Consider the following 20,410-nt stretch of genomic DNA (forward strand, 5'->3'; position numbering starts at 1 on the left):
AGTGAACTCTTCAAGGCAAACTAATAATGATCAAGCATGTCCCCTATCTGCTGGATTCAAAGAAAGACTTTCTCTACTTTTATAGATTATATATGCTGAGTCTCCTTACATATAGCTTGGGACAAAGTGTTATCACAGAAGCCACTGGTGAGACTACAACCAAGTTCAGATCCTGTGGTAAGAACTCTCAACATCTGTTCCCCAAGATAAAAATATCAAACTTGTTGTTATGCCTTGTTAAGCATGTCCTCTCTCCTATCTCAGAAGTAGTAGTAAACAGAATTGACTATACAACTGATACATAACTCTCTGCTTTATGGTAAAGATCTCTACTGTGAAGGTGCTGTATAAAGACCAAACAAAAATGGTTCCTGTTCCAGAGACAGCATTAATATAAGTACAAGGAAGAGATATATATACACAGATACAGACCAGTGAAAAAGTTCAAAAGGCAGTGAGACAGTATCAGGACTCAAAACAACTCTAACCTCAGTCCAGTTTTGTTGGGGTTTTTTTGCTGTATTTTTAAATATATCTCAGAGTAAAGGGGAGTTTTAAATGAGATCCATGAATCAATTCTGTAAGTTCCTATGTGAAGTGCTTCCCACATGGAAGGGTAGCACTAGAGATATTACAAAGGTGCTTTTCTGAAAATTCAACATGTTAAAGATAGGAAAGAAAAGCTGACAACTTGACAGAGCAGATTAAGAGATGCAGCTGGGGGACTGACACATGAAAAAAAGAAGACTCCCAGCTTGAATCTAACATGGCAAACACAAGATGTAGAAGATGTAAAGAGAGCAGTGACAAAAATCAAAGCAATTGGCTCAGGAAATAATAGTCACAATATCATTCAGAGCAAGGAAGATGGAATGTGTCAAAGGTCATTAACAAAGAGATGCTGCAGTTATCAAGAGCTATTTAATTGAAGTCTCAGCTTTAGATATGTGATAGATAAGGCCGTGAGTTTAATGTTGTGTAAACAGAAAGTGCAAAAACATAACATAGCCTGAGAAAAAGAACACAGAATGGGGTCCAAACTGCTGGTGACGTCAGTTTGTAAAACAGGGAAATTTGTTTTCTCTTAGAAGAATTCAGCAAGGTCTCACAGGGGACATAAGTCCTGGAAGGTAGAAAGGAAAATCTGTGGTGTAAGTCAAGATGGCTGGGGACTGAGTCACAAGAGTCACCAAGCACATAATGCTATATGTTGTGTGTAACAGTAGAGGCCAGACTCTGTGAGGAACAACCGCTGTCTCTGGTTCTTCCATAGATATGCAGTGTGACCTTGGATTTAACTGTCACCTCTTCTTAACACAAAATAACCAACCTTTTTTTGAAATGCTTGGATACAGCATTAATGTGATGAACATCACAGAGAAACCTGCATTTCACAGGGACAAACTTAAGTTACTGTCAGTCCTCTGCAACAACTGTTTTACAAGTGGTTCTTTAAAATGGGACCTTTCCTGACTAAGTGGATTTAAAATAAACACAAGAAAACCACAAGCTCAGAAAGCTGAGGACATGCTGCACAGCGCAAAAAGCATGGCACAAAGACAATTACGCAGATCTCAGAATTATCATAGCTGTATCAGTGCAATGCTGAGCCCCAGCTAAGAATCTCTGCCTCTCAGCTAAACTACTCTGCTCAGACACAGCTCCTCACAGATGAAGCTACGCTGCTTCTGGATCTAAAGCTAGCTCAGTCATTGCTTCCACACTATAAACATATCCTTGAGTTTCAGAACTACCAGCTTCTAGAAACCAACAGGAACAATGAGATGGGAGATACCCACTTGTGCTTAATAACTCCAACTTCCAAAGGAAAAACAAATTGAAATCTCTTTGCCCTGAATTCTTGCCTCACTGAATTACTTTCAAGCAGAGGATAGTAAACCCGTACATATCAGCAAGTACCTCCATTCAGCATCTAGTTTCATGTTTGCTTAGCAGTTTAACTTGCTCTGCCTAATTTTGTAGGAATAGCACTTATCATTGCTATGGCAGAATCTGCTACTGTTAGCAGATCAGCAGTTCCCTCTCATTTCTTAATTAATGCAACAATCTTCATGTTTCAAAGATGAAAAAACAGATGGTTAAAGAAAGTTTTTTTAAAAGAAAACAACAAAAAAACAAGAAAACACACAACACTGATTCTCCACATTTCGGGTTATTACAGTTCTGGCATCTTGAAGAAAATGTTTGTTTAAATAAAGAACCTCCCAAAGATTTCTCCCCAAGTAATCAGCAATCATCTTGCTAGTGACAAGTACGAAAGAAAAGACTTAAAGATCACTTTCCTACAGTATATTGGCTGTTCAACATTATCAAAAGATGCTACGATGTCTACAGAGCTAGTCAACTGACAACCCTTTCTAAATAAAGGTCCTCAAACTCACTAACAGAAACATCACCAGAACAGCAAGCACTCTTCAAGTTCCAGCTGCCAGAAAATATGTTGATTGAAAACTTTCAAACTGCTCTGAGACTGTCTGTAAGATGTCACATAAGTATTCAGCTATGAGGAAGAGAAGATCAGTCCAGATGGAGGAACTCTGGTTCAGCATCTTGGTAAGAAGCAAAATCATTTTCAGAGAGCTTTTTCAACCCTGTTCTGATCAAATTGTTATAATCCAGTAAAGGGCAGTTGCTGTCCCCATAAGGAGGTTGGCTTCATTGCCCATGACATTTAAATAGTAAAGCACTTGCTTGCAAGAGCAACCATAAATCTGCCTCAGTAAGGATTACAGATTCATGAGTATAAAAGTAACTTAAAACAGCACAACCACATGACAGTTTGCGAGCAGCTGTGTAGGACAGCCCTGTGTTAAGGCACTTCAGAACTTGCTCTAGTGGCCAGATAAAGATTATTGAAAAGCCTGCAACTTAAGAGTAGAGTTGCACCTTCCATGTACTCTGAGGAAATGTGTATGCTTGAGAGACGTAGACAAATTTAGGACCACTACTAAACCCGAAACTCAGTCACACACTCTGTTCACAGTAGCTGGTGCCCTAAAAGTGGATGGTGTGTTTCCCATGTCAGTGCATTGTAAGGACTATCATCCTTTCCTCCCGTCCCCCTCCAAAAGCCACAAGAATTTATCAGTCAGCATACTTGAACTGACCAAAACTTGACCCAAGTATCTTGCATCTATTGGCAAGACAGACACATCAGCTGTTACTATGATGGATGCAAATGACTAACCTACCAAAAATGAGGGTATCATCACAATTCTTTTACCACTTGTAGCATGAACATGTTAAATTAGAGCAACCAGATACCGAGTCTCAAAGTGACCACACATTTTCTTTCAGTGTCTGCTGGACGAGGTTTAATAAGTACAATGCAAACTGGAAGTCAGAAGATCAGGTTGAATTTTAGTTGTATAACTAACCTGCTCTGTGACTTCCACACATTGCATTTTTACATTTCTGTTTTTCTCATGTATAAAAACAAGGATACTTTGCCTTTTCTAACGTGCTTATGCTCATGAAGCATAAAGGTCACCAGAAGAGTTAAGTAACTGCAAGCATTGCACACTAGCCTCTGCAAAATAATTTCCCCTAAGCAGCTGTTTCTAGTCAATGAGTAATTCTGTCATTATTACTGGCAGGTCTACCCCAAATTGATGGTCAGTCTCCCCCTCCTTCAGCAAAAGGCTAACTTGGAATAATACCTGTGAGCAGCAACATAGCTTAACCATGGTGTCTGTAGGACTTGGATGGCACACATCACGACTCTTTATAGGACAGTTATTTCTAATTTATCCAGTTCCTAAAAATCAGATAGATTTATTGGTGCTAAAGGAGGGTAACAGGGGGCTGTAGTACTGCTTGGTACAGTGCCCATTCCTAGTCATACAGGAAGAGACTGGCTGCCAGCACTCCCATTTGCAGGATATCTGCTGCAATCCTCTCAGTTCAATTTTGTTCAGGAATGACCAGCATCCTGCACAGAGAGCGCTTATCTTGGTTGTGTGTGTCTCAGTACAGTCAATTCTTTCACCAGCTCCACTTACCAAGCTTCTTAGAGGAGGCTCTTGCCACACATAAGGTTTTGACCTTTTGATGCTCTCACGAGCAAGGCCATTCCCAGGTACTTGGGACTTTTAGGCCCAATATGCTCATTTAGTGCCAGGAATAGACTATCCTCAATGCATTACTGTTGCTGTCTGTTACACTATTAGTTTAGTCTAACAGACTATCATGAGGCATGATTAACACAGAAACCCGTTCAATAAACCACAGTAGTCCTTACCTGAATCTCTTCAGTTTCATCCACTAAGAGGAAACTGACAACTTTCTCTGTCATTTTCCTCCTCTTGGTCTCCTCATCCATTCCCTCCTCCTCCTCCTCCTGCTCTTGGGCTTTGCCAGCATGGTACACGGTGATAGGGTGCTTCCTTTTGTTCCCCCCAGCATGTATTCTCTTCTGACACTCCACACACAGGTTGATTTTGCACACCTGGCACCTCACTGCTGCTCTCTGCCTAGATCCTGTCATACTGGTGTGCATTATGTTCCCATTGGCACCTTTGCAGGAGTCACAGTAAGGGACATGGCCAGGTCTTATACGGGTCCGTTCATGGTTCCGTAACCTCTCCTGCTGATGCAGCTCTTCTTCACACCGCTGACACTGTAGGCTCCCGCATTCGTCACACTCAAAGATTGCTTCATCTGTCCCACTGCAAACATAGCTTTCCTGGCACAGGAGTGTTGTGTTCTGTCCTTTCTCTGCAGTTTGTGTGTGGGCGCTCATCTTCAGATTTCTGTAGTGTTTTTCCTTCCTGTTTGTGTTTTGAACAATGATATGCGTACAAGTCAGTTGAAAATTCAGTATTTTCACAAGGGGAAAGAAATACAGCAGGAATTCTGTCACTACTTAATTTTAAAGAATTAATAAATGTTTCCACAAGATTAATACACTGACTGGCCTCCCAGAAAGAGTCTTGTGTTAAGTGCAGATGAAGTTTCCTTACTCCAGAATAAATTTAAACAGCGTGGCTGGTTTCATTTACTGATATACTCAAATGCTGGCAAACCTTCTTCCTCTGCTTAGCTAGATAATGTATCTTCAGTGATGTGAAGAAAAAAAAAAAATCAGTCTGGAGTACTTCAGCAAATTGGTCCATATATTTCTCTAAAGCACAGAGTGGTAGGAAATTAATTGAGGATACAGGGAAAAAAAGAAGACATTAGAAATGCACAAGTGCATATACATGCACACACACAGGATTGTGTCAATACTAGAAAATTCTCTGCTTTCAATATCCACAGCTAAGCTCCTCCTTCAGAGTTCACAGTATTTATTTGCAGGGACTTTCCTGATGTACTTTGCCAGATAAACAAAATTAGATATCTTTGTATACTCCTCCTAACAATACTGAATACTAACCATTACCACAGCCACACTGACATAGGATGGATTTTTCTGTCAGATACAACTTGCCAAAACAGGCCTCCCAAACAAGTGACTGCTCCAAGCGCACCGCACACCAAGTAGTCTTTGTCTCGACACGCTCCTCCGCCGTCGTGCAGGGGCCCTGCGCCCTGCCTTCCCCACAACAGCCCCTTTCACCTCCCTCCTTTCAAGCACGAGCCCACAGCGCTACTTTCACTTCGGCCGGCCCTTAGCGGGTCTCCTTCCAGAAAAAGCCATTTTCCCGATTTGTTTTGCACACCTTGCTGGGAGCAACCGCTTATTCCGAGCTGCTGGCGCCGGGCAGCCGGCCGGGTGCGTTAGCTGCCCCCAGGCGCCGCTTACACTTGTGGCTCGGTCCTCTCTAATGCCGCGAACCGAACAAACATGACGGGCAGGTACTTTTTCAGCAATTCTGCGTTAGTTACGCAACGCCGCTACCAGCCGGGGGCTCGCTTGCGCGCCGTGCACCTACCTCAGGCTAAGGCGAGCACGGCTCCTCGTCACACCGAGCAGCAGCCGGGCAGAGCACGGGGAAGCCCCGGTTTCCCCCGCGGAGCCGCGGCGGGGGCCGGGACGCGCCGCGCCGCGGAACAAAGGCGGCCCCAAACGGGGCGCCGCGCGCCGGACTATTGTTTACAAGCCGGCGGCCACCTTCCTTCCCCTTCCTCCCGCCGGCAGCCGGTGACTAAGGAGTCGGGTCCCAGCCGCCTCTTCCTCCTCCTCCTCCTCCTCCTCCCCTGCGCAGCCGGGTAGGGGGGCCGCCCCGCTTCTCCTCCCCCGGGGCCCTGGCGGCGCGCCCCAACCATGCAGGCGAGGCGCCCCGGCAGGGCAGGACCCGCGCCGCCGCCGCGGCCCCCCTCCTCCCGCGCCCCTTGTTGCCAGCCGGGATCAGCTGATCGCGGGGAACTTCACGGTTATTTCCCCCCCGCGGAGACGGGAAGGCGGCGCAGCGCGGCGCGGGCGGGGCCGCCCGGGCACGCCGGGAGCTGTAGTCCGGGGGCCCGGCGCGGCCGCACGGAGGGCCGCCAGCGGACTGCATGTCCCCGCGGCCGCCGCGGGGCCCCGCCACGGCGCCTGCTGGGACGCGTAGTTCCCGCGGCGGCTGGGCGGGGCGGGAAGGGGCGGCGGGGCCGGGCGCGCTGCTGCGGGGGCGTCGGCGGGTGACGGGGGCGGGGCGCTGCGCGCGCAGGGGCGTTGCAGGCGCGTGACGGGCGGCCGCTCTATCCGGGCTGGGGCCGCGGGAGGGCGGGGCGCGCCATTAACGGCTGGTGACGGCGCGTGGCGGCGGTGGGGGAGGGGCAGGCGCAGGGGCAGGCGCAGGGGCAGGCGCAGGCGCTCCGCGGCGGAGCCCGCGGGCTGAGGGGGCAGCGCCGGCGCTCTGGGGTGGGGGATGGTGTGGGAGGAGGCGGTGATTTGGGGCCTTTTGCTGTCCTCTGACTTCTTTCTTTTTGGCTTTGTTTCGTTTTTGTCCGGTGCCCCGAGGCTCGCGGGTTCTCGGTGGCGCTGGGAGCCCGGCAGGCCCCCCGAGCGGGGCAGGCAGGCCGCCCTGCCCTTCGCAGGAGTCCCAGAGGAGAGGAAGTAGCCCCCAGCTGGTCTCTGAGGGGTGAAATGCGCAGTGAATCTCTCTTTTCTTATGTTTCTTGGAGCGCAACCTGTAGTTTATTGTCCACTGTTATTTCCAGGCCTCGAGGTCTTGCAAATAAGTAGGTCATGTTTTCCTTTGGAGGGCATGCAAGGCGCTAAACTTGCATGTACTAGTCAGTCACTTAAAGGCAGCCCTGGCAAGGAGTGCCACCATTCATTATAATATCCTCCTTTTTTTTCTTTTTTGTAGAGGTAGTTACAGTTAATGTGTGAACGGCCACTGTTCATTTAGTGGAAAGAGACCACAGATCTGAAACAGGTGACTGCCAAAGAATAGCAGATGGTCATTCAGTCAGAAACTGGAACTGTGGAAGTGGAAGGTGGTTGCTGTGGACTCTTTGGGGAGGGGGGAAGCACGCAGAGGCAATAAAAGAGCTCCCAAAGAGGAAGTAATCCCAACCAGCAGTGACAGCAGTGAGCTTTTGGCTCACTTTGGTAATGGTAGGGTGCTACTACAAAAGGACAAGGCATTTCTAATTGCATGTGTATTTAATGAAGCAGGATATGATTTATATAATATACAAAAATATTTTTGTAGTAGTATAACCAGCAATTTATCTTCTAAAATACCTGGAGGTTTTGGCTGAATGGTAGGCTCAAGCGGTAATCGTTACCTAATTGTGGGAAGGAGATGTGGTGTTTCACTTCAGTGAAGTTTAACAGTGATACCCATAGAAAGGCAGCTTTAAAGTGTTGTGTGATTTGGTCCTCTTAGTTTGGTTCTATACAAATAATTTCAAGAGGAGACCAAATTACATAATTGAGTATCCATATAGATTGCAAGGATACCTAACTTAGCTGTTGTAAGGTGAAGTATCATCACTTCAGAAAGCTGTATCAGCAGGCCTAATTACCACAGAAATGAGGCATCTGCTAAGTTTCTGAAACTGTGTGACCAGGGCCGTGCCTGAATTCGAGTGTATGGTTGAAGTACTTTTGATTCTACTAGACTCTGTGTTGCAGAACAGAAGTTTTGCCTGTACTGAGGAGGGAAAATGTGTTTTAACTAGGTTAGGCATGGTGTGATACAGATCTACATGCAGTCTGAGCGAAATCTAAATGTGATACATATTGACATATGTTTGTGTATCTAGGCATATGTATGGTCATCCATTTCTCTTTATGCTTTTTAATGATGATGAATCACTGAAGGGTGGAAAGTGATTCCCTTCCCTATTCTGTTTCATACTATTATGATAAGGCATTTTAATTCATTTTTTTTGCAGAAAAGATTAATCAAAAAGATTAATCAAATGGGCATCTATAAATATAAACCTTTCCTGAGCCAAATGTCTTCAGAGTGAGTAACTTCCGTATAGTGCATATATTCCACACATAGGAGGTAGAAACTTTTAAATCTCACAAGGCTATTCATAGGGAAACAATGAATAGCCTTCTGAGATTTAAAAGGAATCAAATCAATGAGTTTGGCTTCTAAGAGATCTTCCTCTAAGTGGTTATATTTAGACTGGCAATGTGATTGAAGCAGAGACAAAAAAAATATATGGGGAAGATGATACAAAATGTAATTATTCATTTTGCGGTATTATTAACAAAAGTACATTTAAAAACTACTTTTATTTAAAATATTATATCTTATAAAAAGTACATAGTTGTGCTAGTTATTTTTTACTGGATAAAGCTTAAACTTTCTGCCCCCACTGTTTTCTGCCTCTCTTGGAAAGATAAAGTGCAGCGCTGGTCCTCCTGGAATAGGAAGTATATGTAGTGTTTCTGGGCTTGGGTTCAAGTTGTGTTTTCCTGTCACAGTCAGGTTTTAGGCCATCCTTTAAATATATGCCAGTGAAATGGAGCAGCCAAGTGTGCTCTTGAAAAAGTCCTTCACTCTCGCTTCACATCTCAGAGCAGCAACTCTCCTATATTCCCTCCTCTAGCAGATTTAAGAATTGAACAAAGGTGGATCCTCCTGTGAAGATTTATGTATCCCCCCCATTTCCCTCTTGACTGTTTTCACAATATGTTCCAAAACGCTGCAGAAAACAGATTTGTCCACAGGTTTTTTCCCCCCCTTCCTATGAATTTCCTTGTTTACAATCTGTATATTTACAGGATTTAAATGTAGATTTAATCTCCCTGACTTTTAAATTCATATGCTCTGTTAATAATCATCAATTTGATTTTAAGACAAAAATTACTTCCAGCTGCTTCTTGTACATGATTTTTGTTGGTTTCCATGGGAGTAACATAGGATGTGCCAGGGAGGGAGAAACCCACATTGGATAGCGCAGGTAGGCAGTATGGATCCAGGATCCTGATGATTGGTGACAGTTTTAAAAGACTGTACTCCTACTTCATCACTGTAGTGGATACTTTTTACTAAGTCATTTTGGAGCTGTGGACCAGAGTTCTGTTCCTGCCATAAAACATTTAAAATGTTATGCTGCATAGAAACAATCTGAAGTTTGCACCCTGAGATGCTGCCTAGCATGTTTGGAATGGTTTATCACAGTTGAAATGCGAAACAGTCTGCAAACATGCTAAGTGCCTGTTCTTATTTTCGGCCTTTTTTTAAAGGCCGTGTACTGGACTCTTGATGGGCTTCAGCATCAAATTCTGAAGCCTACAGCAAGTAACTGAATAAAGCAAACTGTGATCAGTATCTGGAAAGTGGGATCTCAGTTTTACAATTAAAGAGTAAAAATATAACAAAGATGGATAGATTTAGGGATAGGTAATTCTAAAATAGAATAGCAGACAGCGGAGATGTGAAAGTAACAGTTTTTACTGGATTCTTGTGATGCAGTTTCTTCCTTGGTTAGAAAGGATACTGAAGACTAAAGTGTATGATTTGTATAAGGAGAGTAAATGCAAATTGCTTTATTTCTTTGGCTAAATAAAAAAGATGAACACCTAGGTCAAGGAAACCTTTGTGATTTTTTTTTCTGTAAATAAAAAGGCTTGTTAAAGCAATACAAGCGAGATTGGAGTTCACATTTCTTTTTCAAGTAGATAATAATTTTGATTTCAGACAATAGCATAGAAGCATGAAACCTGGAAGACTCTTTGTCCGTCCTTTCCGCTTTCCTTGGTTTTCCTCCAAACTGCAAAATGAGAATTATATTTACCTAGATAGGTATAAACATTTATGAATTGTTTGAAAGATTAATAGTAGTCAGAAGCTGTATGGAATGAGTTGTAATTAATGGGAAACAAAGATGCTGTTTCTCAAAGAGGAAGAAATTGCTTTCAGTCTTGAAGTATTTCCTATATCTACTACTACTAAAATTTTTAGCCTTGCACATAAACATCTTGCAAAGCAAGCTGGTGAGCAGGACCTTAGTTTCAACTTGCTTTTTGACTGTTCAGTAGTACATATGAAGTCCATTTTGTGAACTCTGCCAGCTTCCTATTCAAGCAGTCAACAGCATCAGCTTTGAATGTTTTTCTTGCCATTACGAATAGTGGGTGGTACTTGAGAGGATTGTTTGTCATTAGGTTTGATCTTTGAGCATTTTTCTTTAATACAGCATCCATAAACAGTGGAAAATGTCATATAGAAATAATAAGCATTTTTCCCTAGCCAGTCCAAAATGTTTTGAACGGCTTTGTTGACACATTTGCGTTATCCTCTGCTTCGTAATGGTCTGCAAGACTGTCTTCGCTCCATTGACAATCACTTCTGCTTTCCATTTGCAATTGCTTGCCATCAGTGTGGTAAATGGAGCAATTACAACCTTGTAAGTAATGCTGGGGGGGCTTTCGCATTTTGAAGCGTCTTTTAATGCAATCTAGCTGCTGGAAGTACGGCAGGGAAACTACCATTAGTAGGCCACTGCTAGGACCAATACAGAGTACAAAGATGTCTTTTTGCTGAGGGTTTGCCTGCCTTGGAGAGGCACCGTTTGCTGGTTTTGATCCATAAACACTTACAGGTTTTCCAGCTGAGGTGCAGCCTCCCACATGCCAAATACACACCTACTGACAACAGGATTGCTTGTTAGCTTTCTAGGCCCTTAAAACTTGGTAAACCGTGAGGCAGCTCAAACACGTGTTCCCTCCTCCTCAACAGCCTCTCACGAGGACGGGAGCAGGCAGGTTTCCCGCCCGGCCATGTCGCGCGCCGGCGGCTACACATACCGCTGTCGCGGCTCCAGCCGCAGCCGAGCGCGGCGGCCGGGGCCGGGCGGCGCCGCAGCGGCCGCGGAGGGCCGGCGCGGCCCGCAGCCATCACCCTCCGGGGCCAGCAGACAGCGGCGCCAGCGAGTGCCGCGCAGCACCGCTCAACCCCAAGATGGCGCGCCCGCGGCCCGGCGCGGAGCCGCAGCGCCGACCGCCGCAAACATGGCGCCGGGCCGAACGCCTTTTTTCTCTCTCTCGGCCTTTCTAGCCGCGGCGCTCTATGGTTGGGCGCGTTATGTCTGGGCGAGGAGCGAGAGGGCGCTCTGGCCCGCGCGGCTCTATGGTCGCGCGGCGCTGGGCAGGTCGGGCCGCTGACGGAAGGGGTGGTTCACATGACCCCAGCTCAGCGCGGCGGCTCCGGCTCGGCGCGGTGTGTTCGCGGCCTAGCGGCGCCCCGAGGCCTCCCGGCGCGGCGAGAGGCGGCGGCGCCCCCGTTCCCCAGCCCCAGCCCCATCCTCGGCCTGCGCGTGTAGGAGGGGCCGAGGCGGCGCTCCGGACGCGGCTCCTACCCCTCAGCGAAGGAGGGTAAGTGGTGGAGGGCTGCGGGGGAAGGGGGCAGGGATGGACGGCGGCGGCGCCTCCGCCGCCCGCTGAGAGGAGGCGCCGCGCGGGGCCGAGCCGGGCCGGCGCCGCTCTGCCGCGCGCTCGCCGCCCCGGGGCGGTGGGAGGCGCCGGTGCCCGTCGCCGGGCCGGGCCTAGGCCTTGAGCCTGGCGGGAGGTGGCGCGGGGGTGAGAAGGGAGTGCGGCCTCGGGGAGGCGCTGGCGGGCGGGCGGCGAGGGGGGCCTTCCGCTTCCTCCCCCTCCCCCGGCGCGGGCCGCGGCGGGGCGGGGAGCGGCGTCGCCGGGCGGGGGGGGGCCGCGCCCGCGGCCGAGCGTTTGTCGGCGCCCGAAACTGCCCCGGCGCTCGGGGTGGCCGCCGCCGGGTGCTGGGGGCTGCGGCTCCGTGGTGCCGGCGAGCAGGGCCAGGTGAAGAAATGCTCTTCGGTGGTACCGTGGTGTCCTCCGTCTGGGCCGGGGTGGTCCTTAAAGCATGTGTTAGCAGCTCGTGCTTAAACAATCGGAGTGATTCATTGCTGTCCTAACAGTTGTTAGGACACATTAGCGTGTCTTTCTCATGATGTGTTTGTAGAAAAGACCTTTGTCTGCCTGACGGAAAAGGGGTTTTGTTTAAATATGCATCAATAAATATCCTGAACACAACTTTCTTTTTTTTTTCTTTTTTTTTGATAGCACGGCTTATGGGAGATAAAATCTTAGAATTGAATAGTCTTCCCTCTATTCTGATCCAAATGCATATGCCCGAATTTTTAGTTATTTTGTGGGTCAGGAAAGAATTGTTATCAGTACGCTGCATCTGCATTTACAGAAGGCAGTCCAAAACAGACTTAAAAAAGCAAGCACAGACCAGTTTCTTAGTTTATTATGAGGGAGTTGTCTTAGCCCTTCACATATGTCTGCTTCTCTCTCTTGAGTGCCCATTCATGCAAGTGTTGTGATGCCACAGCCATGTTTTCGCTTCAAGAAGAATAAATGAGCAGCAAGGTTAGGGTGGAGAGTCACTTCAGCTAGCACTTTACATGAGGACGGAATTAGGAGTAAAACTGAAGTTCTTAATGTTTTGGAGTCATGTTTGGTAGAGCCTCACGTAAGGCATCTTCAGAAGGACACATCTGTTGGTTTCAGTAAGCACATTGTGTTTTTAGACACTGCAGAATAATAGTTGGGGATGCAACTTACTTGATGGCAGTTAGTGAACACTTCTAGATCATCTCTAACAAGTGTAAGCAAATACTAACTTTGATTGGAAATAAGTATACTTCAAATCTGTATATCTATTTTATCTCTGTATGTGGCCTTTGTGTTTGACAGTGATGCCTTGTGTAGCTTGCAGGCAAATTTAGAGAAAGCCGTGGCGCTGTATGAGAAGGTGTTGGATATCCTTTGCCAAGAGGATCAGCTGTCTTGAAATAAAAAAAGACTTTTCCTTAGGGTGCAGTTTTCTTCTGTAAGAAGTGTCATTTGTTTATATCAATAATACAAGGAGTGTCTCTGGTGACAAACTGTAGGTTTAGTTATTTTATATGGCTTAAATGGCTTAAAGAATGGCCTGAAAATCCATAGACCTTGTAGGGGAGTGACGTAAAAGCTTGTGTAATAGCACTAAAAGGCTTATTTATCGCGTACACTTTATCCAGTCATTTCTTAGAATGTTTTTGGTGCTCAGCTGAACACTTTGATATGGTGCAAAGTGTATAAAATACTTGAGCATAACTTAGAAGGAATCATTGTTCATCCTGTGATGCTGCATAGATATAGACATTAGAACCAAATGCCAAGAGCTTGTAAGATTCATAATAAAAATTAGCCTTATTCTCAGAAAATGTTAAAACATTTTTATTTGCGAGAGCTTTTCTGTGGACACTAAAATGAAACATAGGCATTCAAATCAAATATGTTGGTATAACATTTCTTTAACCAGTGTGATATTATATAGCGTCGTGTTACAGACGTAAAATAGTCATGGATTCCAGTTTTTGCCACGGACTCTTGTAGTAATCCAGAGGTTAGGATTACAGTCAAAGCTGATTTTTAGTTAGTTAATAAAAGATCCAAAAATGGTTTGCACTTACTGTTCCTTTGTCTAAAGGGCTAGCTGTTCAGCTATTTTGCACAACTTATTCTAGAATAAGTGTACAGATTTTTGCCATGCTGAAGGATTGAATGGGAAAAATGTTGAAAATAAGTTAAAATCAGACTCAAACTGTAATCAAGCTAGATTAGCCATGCTGTCACTGCTGTTACACATTGTATATTTATTCTTAAAACACATCAAGCTCATTTACACTTGCAAGATTACTATGGTTAATTTCAACCTGGTTTGGTATAACTATAGTTTAGCAGTAAGTATTGTAACTGCCTGTTTCATATGGACATAACTGTTCTGAAAATGGTTACAAAATATTTTGCAGGTTCTGTTTTAAAAAGTTACAGCTTAGAGAAACAGTTATAGATACTAATTAGTTTAATCATGTGACACCGGTAGAAGATGGCTGCTGTGAGTAGATGGTACAATTGCCAGTTTAAAATACATTAGTTACCAGTGATATTTAACTAGTAAACTTGCATTCAGTTTGTGACATGTATCTTTGTCACCTTATTTAAAAGAAAGAAGCAAATCAAAAATAGGTTAAAAGGCTATTAGAATTTTTTTATTATTATTACACGTACTGGCCCTACTGCACTGTTAAAGCTTCTCATATGGTCACTCCCATCTTATTGGGTCTTTTGGGGGCCAGAGATAGTACAGAAGCATGGGATAGCAACCTCTGACTGTAACTATCATTTCATATACTTTGAATTCTATACAGCCTCACACACTTCAGTCGAGCCTGCCCTCAGGCTAGCCCTGCGAGCTTGTGTGGCTCTGTGTCAGAGTTAGCATGCTTTTAATATTCAGAGTTCAGGTCCAGTAGGGATAGCATTGACTCAGAATTAATAAGTCTCAGTGGACCTTACCTAACTTCAGGGCCATATGGGTATTTCTCTATGCTGCCAAGTTTCATAAGATTGGTGCAGCTGGCTCTGCATGCAGCTTAGTTCCACTAGGGGTTATTAACTCAGAAAAGCAGTGTGTGATAGCAGCCGAACTCTTTCTGGGTCCAAGGTGAACCTGGACTATTGTAGTCACACTTGCCTTAGCTAATAACTCAAGTTGGATTTTGAGCTGGTTCTGCTTAGAGTAAGCTTAGATATTTTGCCGTCCATGGCATTGTTAATCTGCAGCTTAGAAAAGCTGCCCAAGGGTAGTAAAGTGTACACCTACATTAGTGTGTTAGCTCAGATCAGGAGCATGCTTTTGAAACAAGTCTCCCAGTCAGCCCCACTTAGCCAGCTTTTATTCACATTGGTTTGCACTATTACAATAGATGGACTGGCTTCCTTTCAGATGAAAATATACTGAAAAATGCACTCTTAACTGTTAACGGGCAGTCAGTCCACTGGAGCAGACTAGAGTGAGTATGAAATAAAAACCTCCCCAAAACATGTGGGGTGGGCACTGGGGTTTCGGCTCCATCCGTTTTGTGCAAAAGACCTGCTCCTTTTGTGCTTCCAAGCTTGCTGATGTAAACATAGCCTAAATTGATGATGCTTTGAGTCAGAATTCTGACATAAATCCATCCTTTTAAGTGGTATAGATATCATATTCATTCAGTATTTGGAATAGTGTTATGCTAGATGCTGACTGTTTTTCTTACAGTTGTATCTTTCTAACTACTGTAAAGATTCACAAAAACTAATCTATCCTTTAAAGTGCTGCTATTTAAGCAGCATTCTTGATAGCTTCATCTTACCTCTAACTTTGCTTGAGATAATACTTTGATAAGTCAGATAAGTTTTTTAAATATCTCAGGACTGTTTAGTTGCTTACTTGCACACTTGAATATTTTTGGGAAATTTGAAGATCACCACATACAATACTGAAACCACAATAAACGTATTGGAGACTGAGCACTGTACTAGCCGGGTGGTAGGATAGTCCGCAGAGAAGTTCAGAATAGGGTTTCTGATATCTACAAGGGTATTCTCCCTCGACCCAGCTTAACATCTCTTAATTTTCCATACTTCACCTTTAGTTTATAGTTACATATAAATTTGAGATGCTCTGGCACCTCTGACTGCTGGAGGAGTATGTACTTTTCTTGTATCTTCTGTAATTGCTGACAGAAAAATTGCTTTACTCATTTTCCTTCCTTGCAGCCCCTTGGCTGCTACAGAGAAGCTCATGCATCTTTCTCATCCTCTGTTTAAGATCCCTCACTTCTCCAGTGAGCGATTTCAGTCTGGGTGCCTGTTGCTGCTCTGTTTTGAATAGAATAGAAATAGAATTAAACTCTTATCTTTGCCAGTTTCGTGTTAGTAGTTACACATAGTAGCAGGAAAGACCAAACCTTTCTTTAATTTTAGTGTTGATGGTCTTCAGTGCCAGGGCAGCTTTCTAGCTGTTGTGAAAATAGCCTTACAAATGTGGGAAAAAAGAATATAGTGCTTCAAGTTGATGACTTCTTGAAGCTGTACAGATAACAGTACGTTTCACATGTCTGACTAGAAAATTGAAAGACTAAACTCTTTGAGGTGTAAAAATTACTTTGAGTGTTAAACTTTTGCTTTTGATCTCAATCAAAAAAAAAAAAAAGCTTTGCCTGCATATATATATAACATCCATTAAGTTGGGCATTTTTTAATTGAAGGATCTTTTTACCTCTTGGTCCTTACACATGCACACGCACACATGCCCCAAAATGGTGTCTCAGTTGAAGTGCTCATCACAGCAAGAGAACCAGCTGCACCTACAGGCAGCCTGGAGAATTACTTCCAAACTGTTGTTGGTTTTACAGACTGCTTTTTAATGTCTTGTGGACCTCAGATTGTGTAACACTGCTGTAGCCCATTTGGAATCAACTCAAGCCCAATAGTTTACTTTCCTACCATCCTGTCCCAAAACTCCATTGAATTTTGTCCAGTTGTCCTCCAGCTTGCAATGTAGATAAGGACTGAGAGCTACTTAAAGGAATGAGATCTGTGCTCTCCCTTTTCTAGGACCCTTGCGGGGGGTGTGTGTGTGTGTCTTTTTTTTTTTGTGTGTGTGAAAAAGTTTGAAGTAGTGATACCAAGATGGTATACCCCCCAGGCTTCAGATTGTAGAGGAACATCAGCTGATAGGCACATAGTCTGAAAAGAAATATAAGTTGTGTTCTTCCAAATAAAATGTTTTGGCAGTACATCTTGGCAGCTTTTTCTTTGCCCATTCGGTTTAAAAATTGAAGAAAGACAGAAAGGAGGTGTGTATTTAAGCTTATTGTTTCTAAAGAACAGAGTGTTCCTCTTTATTAAGTTGTATAAAATTGAATAAAATAAGTTTTTATTGGATTGTTGGAGGAATGCTTGCATTTGCTACCTTGTTTCTTCCACCATCTTTGACCTTGTATCTGGGGTGTTTATCTTTTCTGGTGGAAAGTTGATGAATGTCATTTTGGGGGCCATTAAGGAACACAGTCACCTTGAACCTCTTGTAACTGTCTTTAAAAAGAAGCAAAAGTAAAAGTAGATTTCCTGATACGCTTAAAAAAATTTTTTTTCTCATGTTCTTCTGATGTTCAGATTTGTCTTTGATTGAGATATGCTATAGAGTCATATATGCATTCTTATACTTCTTGAATAAATACTTTCTAGACCTCAAAGGTATTACCAGCAAATATGCTTGGGCTTCCGTTTCCTATCAATGTTTCGAGTCTGTGTGGGAGTAAAGTTTTGCTGCATGATTGTCTTGCAATTTTTGAGCTCTTTTAAATGTGTCTACTAACATGGTAGAGTACTGATTCTAGCTCTTCTAGTATTTAAGAGTTTTGTTAACTGCTCACTCTTGTGTGTGTATGGAAGGCACATCTGTCTCCAGCAAAGCTTTTGTTTCCTGTTTCTTTCATGTTCGGTGCCAGGAAGCTGGGGAAAGTATCTTCCAGTATATAAGTCTATTTCATGTATCAGAATTTCGTTTATCATAACTTTTTCTTTTCTCAAGGCCTTCTGCCTTGGTTTTGACTTGTGATTGCCTGTTTCAAAAACAGTTGTGATGAAGATATGGTACTGTAGGTTATAATGCAGGCTGTACAGCCCTTTGAGAAACCCAGATGTTTGCTTAGATAGCTAGCTGGACTCCTGTCATCTGTGATACTGTGTCTTTGTGATTGGTATCCACATAATTGAGTATGTCTGAAGTTCCTCTCATACTTCTTCACTGCAGTGCAAATGTACCCGTAGGCTCATTACAAAATACTGATATGCCGTGTGTTTTCACAAGCATAAATGTGAAGATTTAGCTTATGTGTTACCTTCAGCAGTAGTGTTCATGAGTAGTGCTCCATTTAGTTTCGAGAACTGAGAGGGTCAACCCTTTTTAAAGGCTTGACCATATAAGGGTGATGAGATAACATTGGGAGAAAGAATATATGCCTTATTAGTTTTGTTAAGAGTGCTCTAATTTTTTCTTATCAGCTGGTGTCTGTTACAGTGTTAGTAGTATGTACATGACAATAACCATCTATCTGATGAGCAAATTATAAAATGTTCCTTACTGTCCGTATTAGCATATCAAGCCTCAGCTCATCAACTATTGGACAAGTTGAGCTAGGAGACACAGGAACTGGGAAGTTAAAAATAGACCGGAGAACCTTTCTCCAAGCTTTTAACTGTCTCTGGGCTGGAATTTGGGCACTTCTGCAATGGCTTTATTATTAAATACAATTCCCATCAATGTTGAGGATCAGGATGTCCCAATTTCTTCTCTCATTATTTCATTCTGCATCTATTTTGTGAGTGATCATTTCTTGTACAAGAGAACTACTTGGCTTACTGAAAAGTCTATTCCAAGGTTACTTCTGTTCTCAGATAATGAGGAAAAAAGCTTTATTTTTAAAGAAACTCATTGACTACAAACAGTTTAATTCATGTTCTTTGTGAAACATTGATATGAGAGGTCAGTTGTAGTTTTGTTTTTCTGTTCATTCTGAAACACTTTGACGGAAGTGTTATTTTTCGTTGTGAAAGAAGACATCTACTATATGCGTGACTTAATGCTCAGCCGGCTAAAGGGGAGATAAAGTAGTTTCAGTTTGTAGTTGAATGTCCATTTAAATATTTAAAATCATTGCAGATGTTTATCGGTTATGCTGCTTTTGTAATTCACGTTTGGGAACTGACTAGTGCAATGTTTCCTTTTTCTATCTTTTTAATAGATTGCAACTGTAAGAATGTCTTTTCCACCTCATTTGAATCGCCCTCCTATGGGAATCCCAACGCTTCCCCCTGGTATTCCACCTCCACAGTTTCCTGGCTTTCCTCCACCCGTGCCTCCTGGTAAGTTATGTTAGTACATGGAGCTGTTGTAGAAAGAAATTATCCTTTGTTGATCTAAACTGTATTATTTACAAAAGTTACTCTGTCTTAATGTATTTCAGTAACACTAATTCATGTACATTAAAATGAGTTTCTAGTTTTCCCACAGACATCTGTCATGTGAGCAAGCTCCTTTAGTGTCTACCTTTATGTTGCTTATATGTGACCAGAAATGAAAGGCATTAGAGACAATATGTGACTATGCGTCTGCCCTTTCTTTCAAAACTGAAGCTGGATAGTAATTTTTGCTAATGTTTGTTATTCTAAGTATCACTGCTTTGACAGCAGACTGCGATTTTCAGTTCCTTTCAAATAGGCCATTACAGCCTTTGGAAACACTTGGTACGCTGAGCATTTGTGGTGTGAAAATACAGGAGCAACTTGCAGAGAATCTTCAACTTGGATAGTTGCTAGCTGAGTACAGTCACTCTTTTAAATATGAATTAAAAAATGTAAACAAAATTTTTTTTTTTTGTTCTTGTGTTAGATACTTCCTGTGAGGCACGCAACAGTTCTAGGATCCTTTATTACCATTAAACATGATAAATGTGGGAGAATGAGTTAGCCCCATAATGGAATGTTCTGTTGAAGCTTGTGGGTTCCGTGTTCAGTTCTCAGTCTTATTGTGGCATACATTTTTTTAAATCTGTCTGGAGGCTTAGCAGATATTTTGGACTTCATAATGAACAAACAGGATCTCTAATATGAAAAGTCTGACACATTTTGGTTTAATATGGCAGTCAAATACGGATAGAATCTTAAATGAAGCAAAATACACTCTGCAAAACTTTTCCTCCCTCGAGTTCTACCTGAATGTTGTTACAGTTTTATATATTAATGGGGCCTGGAGACAATACAGTTACTTTCCTTTTGTTTCATGTGGGATATCTGTGTCCTTTTCCATTTTATAGCACATCGGACCCTCTGAATTCCATCTTCCGCTGTCTTATGTATGGATTAGTAGTGTTTATTGTGAACTTGCTATTGCTTCGCTTCCAGATACTATTAATAAATAAAACTGAAAAAATACGGTTCATACCTAAGAAATGCCTTAGTACGTCAGATCAGCAGTCTGTCTAGCCTGATGTTGTATCTTGGCAGCAGGAATAGAAGATGATATTAAAGGCGAGCATGTACACCTGGCTGCTTTCTGAGTCTGTTTCTTCATACAGCTACAGTTTCCACAATTGATATGTTAGGGATTTTAGAGAATACAGTCTTTCATATTTCCTTTATCTGTTTCTGGACCTG

General features: G+C 43.4%; 2 protein-coding genes across 5 annotated transcripts in view; one reads left to right on the top strand and one right to left on the bottom strand.

The window, feature by feature from the left end:
- ZFYVE1 (zinc finger FYVE-type containing 1) overlaps positions 1-6,522 on the bottom strand; it is a 28,379-nt gene extending 21,857 nt beyond the window's left edge. The window contains exons 1-2 of one of the 3 annotated variants that reach the window (XM_026095675.2): positions 5,898-6,522; positions 4,262-4,790 (exon numbers count right to left, since the gene is read on the bottom strand). In XM_026095675.2, the coding sequence (XP_025951460.1) occupies positions 4,262-4,762 (501 nt within the window). In that variant the 5' untranslated portion in view covers positions 4,763-4,790; positions 5,898-6,522. Of the gene's footprint in view, positions 1-4,261; positions 5,144-5,897 lie in introns of all 3 variants that reach the window. The other 2 variants (XM_064512545.1, XM_026095674.2) reach the window with 2 other exon arrangements.
- Positions 6,523-11,496: 4,974 nt separating this feature from the next.
- Positions 11,497-20,410, top strand: part of RBM25 (RNA binding motif protein 25) — a 34,296-nt gene continuing 25,382 nt past the window's right edge. For both annotated transcript variants that reach the window (XM_026095684.2, XM_026095685.2), the window contains exons 1-2: positions 11,497-11,734; positions 19,000-19,120. In XM_026095684.2, the coding sequence (XP_025951469.1) occupies positions 19,015-19,120 (106 nt within the window). In that variant the 5' untranslated portion in view covers positions 11,497-11,734; positions 19,000-19,014. The remainder of the gene's footprint in view (positions 11,735-18,999; positions 19,121-20,410) is intronic.

Source organism: Dromaius novaehollandiae, chromosome 5, assembly GCF_036370855.1.
Source record: "Dromaius novaehollandiae isolate bDroNov1 chromosome 5, bDroNov1.hap1, whole genome shotgun sequence".
NCBI classification, from domain to species: Eukaryota; Metazoa; Chordata; class Aves; order Casuariiformes; family Dromaiidae; genus Dromaius; species Dromaius novaehollandiae.